The following is a 10,902-nucleotide window of genomic DNA, read 5'->3' as shown; positions in this document are numbered from 1 at the left end:
GCTCAGATCCAGGTTTAGTTTGTTTGTTTTTACTTACATAGTGTTCAGATCCAGGTTTAGTTTGTTGTTTTACTTACATAGTGCTCAGATCCAGGTTTAGTTTGTTTGTTTTTACTTTACATAGTGCTCAGATCCAGGTTTAGTTTGTTGTTTTCTTTACTTACATAGTGCTCAGATCCAGGTTTGGTTTGTTGTTTTTACTTACATAGTGCTCAGATCCAGGTTTGGTTTGTTGTTTTTACTTACATAGTGCTCAGATCCAGGTTTAGTTTGTTGTTTATCTGAGCACTATGTAAGTAAAAAACAAACAAACTAAACCTGGCAAACTAAACCTGGATCTGAGCACTATGTAAGTAAAAAAAACAAACTAAACCTAAAGAAAAAACTTGGATCTGAGCACTATATAAGTAAAAAGAACTAAACACGTATCTGAGCACTATGTAAGTAAAAAAAAGAACTAAACATGAATCTGAGCACTATGTAAGTAAAAACAAACAAACATGGATCTGAGCACTCTGTAAGTAAAAACACAAAAACCGGGATTTGAGCACTCTGTAAGTAAAAAAATTACTTACATAGTGCTCAGATCCAGAGTTAATTTCACCCAAAACATCAAGTTTAGGACTTGACGACTCACTAGAACACACTAACGTCACATTTGTTTGCCTGGAAAAAACCACAAGGCTACAATTAGGGTCAATAAAAAGAATAATAAACACCTTATTACACACACAATTATAGTCTTTTGTTATTTAATGAAATAGCAAAAGATTTTTCTACAAAATTCTCTCTTAAACTTGATCTTCATTAACTGTAACCTCCATTAACATATACAGTACACATAAAAAACAATTATGTATTACAGTTTCATTGTATTTTTCCGAACATTACATTCTGTGGCAGAACACATGAAATTCTGTGGCATGAACACGTGACTTTCTGTGGCACGAACACGTGACTTTCTGTGGCACGAACACGTGACTTTCTATGGCAGAATATGACTTTTCTGTAGTAGAAAACACAGCTATTTGCATCATTAGTTCACAGTCAAATAATGTATTACTTACTGTGGAATAACACTGACCATTTATTCCATTGATAAGAACAAGTAAATGAATTGAATAACACAATTTCTTAAAAGCCCTTTGTTAACACTATGGGTGTGTATGTGTTAATTATGTAACCCGTTCATTCCACAATTATGCAGAAACTTGTTAATATCTGTATCTTATTAACCCTTTATCATCCATAGAAGGGTCTAGCAGGCATAAATATATGGGTGGAGAGTTAATAGTTTTATTACAAGTAAAAATATCAGTCTTTAGAAACTGAACTTCTCATACACAGTACGAAGATGTTTGTTTAAAACAGAGAATTGATATATGGGTGGAGAGTTAATAGTTTTATTACAAGTAAAAATATCAGTCTTTAGAAACTGAACTTCTCATACACGTACGAAGATGTTTGTTTAAAACAGAGAATTGATAATAAGCTATTTTAATTTGTCGTTGTCTGTAGAACAAAAATAGTAAAAAAAAAGGATTAATTGGTTACAGAGTAGTTGACGTTTAGTAAGAGGGGCAACAGTTCAAGTAATATGATATAACATAGACAATATTTATTTTATCCAGGGAATGTGTAAGATCTTACAATTACTACAGTCTACGATGCACGAAAGAGTAGTAATAATAACAATAGCACACGTCCCAGCTTCACCTCCAGCACATGATTTGGGCCTTTCGTACTCTTTTTCTCGGGTCATAAGAACCCTCGGGGAGTGTTATATATTGTCCCTTGTAAAATTTTATCAAATTGATTATTACAATGTATCTCCTTCCACGAATACCTTGTTTATTAATATTTATATTTTAACACAGTATAATATTTTATTTATGTCATTTTTCTAACTGTAGCATCAAGGTAGATCACTGTGGGGAACACATCATAACTACCTATTAAAGCGTACGTTAATTACATGTGCACGTAACTAAACTTTGTGTTGTTATTAAAGCATTCCAAGATGTTTGTTTGTAAACTACCAATTGTTCAGTAGTATTAGTTTCTACAAAATAAACAAAAGGTTTAATTTTAACATATAGGGTTCACATACGGGTAGTTACAAGAATCTGAACTCTGACATAGTGGAAATTAATATTCCTGTAAGATGTAGTTATGCTACAGAATGAAATACCGTTTTTAGACACTTCAGTGGGGTTTACAGGACTAATTTATAAGTTTTAGCTATAACTTGAAGCTTACAATAACTAAAACAATCCTAAAATCAAAACTAAAATTCAGAAACAACAATGCACAGACAACATACACAGTAAAAAAAAAACTATACAAAAGTCTAAAGTTTACAGCAGGTCTTAACCCTTATAGACCAGAAGCTAACGACTCTAAGATTGTCAAAACTGCTCTCATGATCCACAGTCTCCCTGCAGCTGACAAAATAAAAATAGACTGCAACATTTCAGAAGTACCTGTGATAATCGTAAAGTTGTCGTTTATCACAACGTAAAGTAGGACATAATACAACTATCCCACGAAACAGTCGATTAGTTCTTCAGGAGGAATCTTGGACACAACCTCAACCAGACTAATCTTGTTTCAGATTTGGAACATGGAAGTTTTTAAACATGAAATACATGCTATGAGAGAGAGAGAGCGATAAATTTAGTATTTGAATATTACATTCTAATCTTCATGCTCAGCCCACACAGTTTAGAGAATTCCTCATTTGGCCTACTCCTTTCAGAAGTTACCAGCCAATCAGCAATAATTACCTCTCTCAACTCACAGAGGTTTCCAGCTGATCAATCATTCAGACTCTTTCTATTGTCCCCTCCCCTCAAAATGTTCTCTCAACATACCAGCATACAGTACAAGTTTCTGGAACAATTCAATATAGAAATTAACACTTAACTGTCCATATCATCCTCCTCTCTTTCTCCACACTTCATATTTAATTGTTCACGTACATAAAGATTAGATGCGTGCAAGTTGTGTTAATGAAACCCTTGTGCTCCAATAATGTTATAATGCATACTCCCCCAATTTAATTGACCTTGACCTTCAAAAGTTAATCATGTTCCCCCAATTTAATTGACCTTGACCTTCAAAAGTTAACCAGATCTAGAATTCTGTACATAGTATTTAATTCATAAATTTAGTCAAACTCCATCTATTTAATCTTGAGATATTGTTTTCACAGGATCAGAACAGACAGAGGCAAACCAATATACACCACTCTGCTTAACGGAACAGTGACGACATAAACTAGCAGAAACTATGGATTTTTGTTAATATACACACACACACACACCTTGTTGAGATTTAGAGAAAAACTTACTTTCTTGTGTGTGGAGCTTGGTAAACTAACTGTAAAACATTGCCAGTATTATTCCAGTGAAACTGGGCACTTGCCTGGTTTCCCAGATTGTAGTATAATTTATGGTCAGGACTAACTTGGCAAGCCTAGAATTAAAAGAAATTTGAAAATGTATTTTATTTTGTTGACAAATAGCATATATTCACTCACAATATTGTTTTTGATGTTGTTACTGAAATTCATAAAATTCTATTAATTTTTAGTACATATGGTATTTTGAATTCAAACACACAATGTTAAGAACAAAATCATGTACGTTTAATCAAGATAATAAAACTGAATCATAAACATTACTAAACTGTTATTTTCATTTACCTAACAGATATACGTGCATCTTGCCAAATAATTTATGGAGAACAGTTAAACGTGTAGCAACTGTGTACACATGAAAACATACAAGGCCCAGAGATGGCAAACAATTATCAATAACTTGTTAATGATAATGAAAAAAATTGGTAAAATAAAACAATCCAAGATATTTGCTGAAAATTGAACTTTTGATCAAAACTTTTAGCTTCATGTTGTTAATTCCTGAATCTGTGGTTTTCACTCTTGTCATGATACAAAGATTTTAAGTTACTTATAAGCACTAAACAAAGAAAGCACGTGATTCAGAAATGTTTTCCTTACCACAAGTGATCATAAATTAAATACTTTTCAAACACTTTCTGTTACCAGAATAAGAAACATGCATGAAACAGAGATGTGTGATTAATGGTTTCATGGCTTTGTGCTTAACAACAAACAAATCAATACTGTTTTCGATTATTCCAACTATCCAAGTAATTCAAATATTGTCATTATGATTTCTCATTGTCATTTTCAAGTAAGTCCAGGTTGCTCACTTAATCGAATTGTTTTGATTCATGAAAATGATCAAGTAATTGTGATTAGTGTTTCCAATTACTACTATTAATTAGTCCAACACCAAGTCTCATGTGAGAATAATCGATAAGCTGAATGTAATCAGTTAAAAAGCTCAACGATTAATCAATTGGCAAATTCCATTAATCACACATCTCTGTTTCCAGTTACTACTATTAATTATTCCAACATCAAGTCTCATGTGAGAATAATCGATAAGCTGAATGTAATCAGTTAACAAGCTCAACGATTAATCAATTGGCAAATTGGGACTATCTGTGCTTTGCCACAGGCAAACTATTTTGAAAATAAAAATTGTTTGTGGAAGTTTCATGTAAAGATACTCGTAGGCTATCTGTGCTAGTTGGCCATTATCACACAACTCAAACTCCTGGACTATTCTCCAACTACAGATAGTGAGATTGACTATCATGTTATAATGAAAGGGTGAGTCAAGCACAAGAAAACGCCAGGCCATGAAAAAGATAAATATATTACAGTGTTTCTGTTATATCCAAATTACAACTTCTGAATGCATGACAAGTTATAACAAATCCATTGTGATTAATTCATTTTGATTTCTGTGTGTTAATGGAACTGTAAAAAAAAAAGGCTGTAGGACATGCATTAGTATATTTTTTATGATGAACTATTAAAAACATATTATATCATTGTCTAAGCTGGATCTGATGCATGCACTATATTTCCTACGTGTAGCTTACTTCAATAATAAAAAAACCCAAGTTTCATAGTTAAGGACTACACTGAACTTGCAATGGTTTCAGATCATGAAATCATAAATTGATGGTATAAAAAACATCTTGAATTACGTTCAGAGTTCATTCACCTTTACACTAGTTCAAAAAGTATTTTTTGTGCCAATTGGACATATCCTTTAAAATTTTTAGGGAATAAGAGGAAAAAAAAAAGATGACGCAAGTCTGTGAAGTTTCCAAAAAGGCTTAACTTCTCTTCAGTTGGATGTTGAAGAAGCAACTGCTTTAGAAGAGCTTGAGAATAAGGCTCCTGGCCCTGACGAGACAAACATAGCTAATAAAAGTAGTTCAACTGCTGTTTACTCATGGTCTCCTGATGATTATAAGATTGTGATCGTATTTTTAAAAAGAAAGAGTCTAAAAGGATTTGGGAAAATCGGAAGCCTGTTAGTCTAATTTTTTATTCTGTTTTTAGCAAGATGTTAGAACCTGTTGTTGAAAGTATTTTTGAAAATAAGATGGCATATATTAAATTATTCTAAACATAGATTACTTTGTTCGACATTCCTTTCTGGTTACAATCTCTGCCTATTTTAGATGAACACATTGTGTACCTGACTTTAAATAAGCCTCTGGTAAGGTGTCTAATGTGAGATTAATTAATACATTGGAAACTTATGGGGTGGGTAGGAAAATTATGCAGTAAGTACAGCCATATAGAGTAGCATAGTAATTAGTGAGCTTGTCAGAATAAGGGTATGACAACAGTAGGCACTGATGTGTTTGTTTTTTGTTATGAATTTCGCGCAAAGCTATACGAGGGCTATCTGCACCAGCTGTCCCTAATTTAGTAGTGTAAGACTAAAGGGAAGGCAGCTAGTCATCACCACCAACTCTTGGGCTACTCTTTTACCAACGAATAGTGGGATTGACTGTCACATTATAATGCCCCCATGGCTAATAAAGCAAGTATGTTTGGTGTGATGAGGATTCGAACACGCGACACTCAGATTGCGAGTCAAGCGCCTTAACCACCTGGCCATGCCGGGCCCATAGGTGTTGAATAGCCACCAGAAAGTATTATTAACAGTAATAAGTGGTAATTAGTGAGCTTGACAGAATGATTGTATGACAACGGTAGGTGTTGAATAGCCACTAGAAAGTATTATCAACAGTATTAAGTGATAATTAGTGAGCTTGACAGAATGATTGTATGACAACAGTAGGTGTTGAATAGCCACAGAAATATTATTAACAGTAATAAGTGGTAATTAGTAAGCTTGACAGAATGATTGTATGACAATGGTAGGTGTTGAATAGCCACTAGAAAGTATTATTAACAGTAATAAGTGGTAATTAGTGAGCTTGACAGAATGATTGTATGACAACGGTAGGTGTTGAATAGCCACTACAAAATATTATTAACAGTAATAAGTGGTAATTAGTGAGCAACAGTCTTAATACACAAAATAACAATAAATGTTGTTCATAATTATTCAAACATCATAACCAATAACAGTGAAAAACTGAGTAACTGAATTAATGTAGCAGCAACCTTGAGTTAATATAATAGCATATTTGAGATATATACATGTAGATGTATGAAGGCACAAGCTTCTAACTCTAATCACTTATGAAAAATTGTTGAGAAATCAGCTATAACCATCATTCTACTGCAAGGTGTCACGAGATACTACGAGCGTGACGGCTCATGGTCTAAATGGTTTTCACAATCACAAATATTAGCCGAGATGTTACATACTACATACATGGTTAATACAGAAATGGTCTCGTCAAATGAAACGTTATCTTGACGTTGTTTCTGTGTTCAACACATGGACTGGACGATTATGAAGACACACAACAACTAACACTTACTGCTAATGGTTTTCACAATATAAATATTAGCCAAGATGTTACATACTACACACATGGTTAATACAGAAATGGTCTCGTCAAATGAAACATTATCTTGACGTTGTTTCTGTGTTCAACACATGGACTGGACGTTATGAAGACACACAACAACTAACACTTACTGCTAATGGTTTTCACAATCACAAATATTAGCCAAGATGTTACATACTGCATACATGGTTAATACAGAAATGGTCTCGTCAAATGAAACATTATCTTGACGTTGTTTCTGTGTTCAACACATGAACTGGATGCTATGAAGACACACAACAACTAACACTTACTGCTACTTCAGTAGAGCAGTCCTCTAGAGGACTATCTGCAGGACCTTCCTTGAAGTCAAAGCAAGGGTTGTAGAAATACCTGTAGGTGTCATTAGTTGAAGTAGCTTTGTCTCGCCACCTACAAACATCATTAATTTAGTCAGCTTCATAATTGTATAAACATTTCAGTTAGTGGTAGCAGCTACTTATAAAACCTACATGTAATTGTTCCTGAGGTGCAGTTAATATGTAATAATAACTTAACTAAAGTAGTTAGTTTGGATAATAAATACACAGTATATTAACAATAAATCATTATAATTTTCTAAAGCTATGATAATATTGGGTTCAACAAAAATTATGAATAAAATACATATACACTGATTACAAGTAACAATGTTTATCTTGATAAAACTCTTATCAATAACTGATATACACATTTAATTCTTCACTATTCTATATTCAATTGTTCTATTCTGGATCCAAGATGGAGTACATATTCTAGTAGACACTTGTGGACTGAGCGACTAATAAGTTAAATAAAACCACTGAATGATTTTCTTTTTCAGTTTGTTCTCAAAGTTTCTTAGTCACAGAATACCCACCCATCCATCTCTAAGTGTATAGTGTTAGATACTTCCGTAAACTCGGCATGTAAAACTTAGGGCATTAAATTTTCAAAAGTTAATATTCTCCTAATCTGAAAATGTATTTTAGATAGACATTCACCTCTCTGCACAACAAAGAGCTATTACCACTGCCAAGAACATTTTTGTGCACATCACAAGCTTTGAATACCCATCCATCTCTAAGTGTATAGTGTTAGATACTTCCGTAAACTCGGCATGTAAAACTTAGGGCATTAAATTTTCAAAAGTTAATATTCTCCTAACCTGAAAATGTATTTTAGATAGACATTCACCTCTCTGCACAACAAAGAGCTATTACCACTGCCAAGAACATGTTTTTGCACATCACAAGCTTTGAATACCCATCCATCTCTAAGTGTATAGTGTTAGATACTTCCGTAAACTCGGCATGTAAAACTTAGGGCATTAAATTTTCAAAAGTTAATATTCTCCTAATCTGAAAATGTATTTTAGATAGACATTCACCCCTCTGCACAACAAAGAGCTATTACCACTGCCAAGAAACAAGGGGTCATAAATTCAAATGTTAGCAGCATAGGAGTCGTCTGCAGCTTGGACAGTATTACTTTTCAAACAGGCTTTTGGAATGAGCTGCCTTCGAGGGTGATGGAGGAAGAAATTTTTACCCAGTTCAAGAAAAGATTGGATGAATACACAAGTAGTAGGGGGTGGATATAGTTGGGAGCTTGAAGAGACATCCTTGATGTGCTAATAAGCTCCTTTGTGTCCCTTTAAAATGTTATGAATTTTAAGAATTGATCACTTAATTATGAAGAACAGAAAGACCACATGCCGATGACATGTGCACTCAGCCCTCGATATTCGGTATTCTTTTAGAAATGATGCTCAGTTTTGGATACACTGGCTTATATATGTTATCAGTCTTTGAAATGATGGATACCATCCCATACTATTACAATGCTAAACATAACAAAATTTAAGGAAAACAACTGTTTCATCCCATTGGAAAAAGAAAGAAAAATCTCAAAGTGATCCCTTCACTTAAACTTACTACACACACACCACATTTAAAGGCACCCCATTCCAAAAGCCAACCACCTTGTTAGAAGAATAAAACTACCTTAAATGAAGATAGTTTTTAGGGGGGGGGGGTATTTGTAGACCATCGACCCTATTGGATCATTAGGGCTACCAGTTGGTTATTTGGGCTTTAGGCCTATCAGCTGCCATTGTCATTAAGGCCGTCAACGTGTTGAGACTCCTCACAATTACTGAGGATGTGCGTGGCACTTGATTGGTTATTGTGCAGCCATACAGCTTAAAGGGAACACTGCCTGTGGGTTATCATAATTTGAATTATAAGTATAATTTCATACTTGATGGTGAGAATGGTAGGACTAAGGCAGTAAAAAAAACTGGTAGAGCACATCTGCACATTGCCTTAATACTGGTGCACATGAAAAAATTCATTCTGCACGTGGATTACAAATATTAGAGGGTACATTTGTATTTATTATAGTTAAATACCATTTGTCAGTTATTTCATCCAACTCACCAAATAATCTAAATCATTTATAAAGTAACATCAGCATCTTCTTCATAGCTAGACCTCAATATCATCAACAAATTTAGGTAATTTATTGACCATTCCTTCATCTATGTCATTGACAGAAATTGAGAAGAGTAAAGGTCCTAACACTAATCCCTGAGGTACCCCATTGACGACATTAATTCAGTTTAACTGAACTCCCTCTGCTTTTTCTTCAAACCAGCCACTTTTCTAAATCCCACATGCCTATAAAACTTATTTTTAACAAGATTTTTATGAAACACTTTGTCAAATTCTTTCTAAAAATCCAAGTCTTACCATAATCTACATAAATAATAACCTAGTAATAAATACTAATTAATAAATAAATATTAGATGTTGGAAACACCTTACAAAATGAAGGTGCAAACCTTCAAGAGGACTCTTATACATAATTTACTGATGATATTACCATTACTTTTATATATTTGATTGATACCCCTTTATTTAAACTATGTAATACATATAAATGAAATACAACATTCGCATGTAGTTTTGGTTGTTTGTTTTTCATTTTCATTTAATTTTAAATGATGTTATGTTGTCAGGAGAGTTTAAGAACACCTACATGGGTTATTTAAGGTTTAGAGCTGCACGTTTTTTTTTCTGGTTTAGTATAAAATTGTAGCTTATTTTTTCTTTGCATTGTTTTACTGCATTTTCAATTTAAATTTTTAAACAGTGATCTCAAGAAACTCTACAATTACATTTCTAAGGCCTGTATATGTTATAACTTAAGTCAATGCTGACATTGTTTTTGTTAGATTAACTATATTATTATCAAACTTAATAAATATATTTTTGTAATAACTTTAAAAAATGCTTATTTCAATATTTGTCTACCATATAGTTCATTATTTTATTCGACACTGATTTAACGTTAAGCTACTTAGATCTAACTTAGATCGTGTAACGAGTCAGAGATTGCTTAAACTTCATCAGTTCAGGTACAATGCTTGTGACTTAGTCATGTGACATTCAACTTGTTCTACAAGTTGTTGGATTCACATGATCAAAGTCCCCAAATCTTGTCAAAAACATGCATGCAAAACTAACTACTTACAAGTTACATTATATTAGAATACAAACTTGACTAAGCGTACCGTGCTGTATCTTTAGATGCAAGAGGAGTTAAGTTTATCACAGATCCATTACTAAATTTACAAACGCAAGAGTTTATTTTCGTGCAGGTTTCAGAATTACATAATAAAGGAAAAACTAAATGTAAAAAAACTATGAACACTAATAAATTGAACCCTTCTCCCACCGATCTCGCCATAATGCATGGAGTGCCACCTGATGCTTGGAAGAAAGTATTTAAATAGCTCGGTTAATTAATAATGTATTTTTTTTGGAAACCAATAGGGTCAAATATGTCTTGTACCATAAATTAAAAATGCACCAATAAACTAAAACCACAAATGGACAAATACATACACATACATGAAGAAAAAAAACTGAATTCGTCAAGTCAACTTTCTAACTATGGTTCACCTAATGCCCATTTATTGTGATGAAAATTGAAAAAATATAATCACCTTTTTGTAATGCT

The 10,902-nt window shown here is 33.2% G+C and overlaps 1 protein-coding gene across 1 annotated transcript in view; it reads right to left on the bottom strand.

Annotated features, from left to right (window-relative positions):
- LOC106474667 overlaps positions 1–10,640 on the bottom strand; it is a 14,053-nt gene extending 3,413 nt beyond the window's left edge. Inside the window, exons 1-4 of the mRNA XM_013935360.1 lie at positions 10,454–10,640; positions 7,173–7,290; positions 3,353–3,477; positions 576–666 (exon numbers count right to left, since the gene is read on the bottom strand). Coding sequence (XP_013790814.1) covers positions 576–666; positions 3,353–3,477; positions 7,173–7,290; positions 10,454–10,629 — 510 coding nt within the window. The 5' untranslated portion in view covers positions 10,630–10,640. The remainder of the gene's footprint in view (positions 1–575; positions 667–3,352; positions 3,478–7,172; positions 7,291–10,453) is intronic.
- Between the last annotated feature and the right edge of the window lie 262 nt (positions 10,641–10,902).

Source organism: Limulus polyphemus, unplaced genomic scaffold, assembly GCF_000517525.1.
Source record: "Limulus polyphemus unplaced genomic scaffold, Limulus_polyphemus-2.1.2 Scaffold7502, whole genome shotgun sequence".
NCBI lineage: Eukaryota > Metazoa > Arthropoda > Merostomata > Xiphosura > Limulidae > Limulus > Limulus polyphemus.
This window is presented reverse-complemented; position numbering and strand designations above follow the sequence as displayed.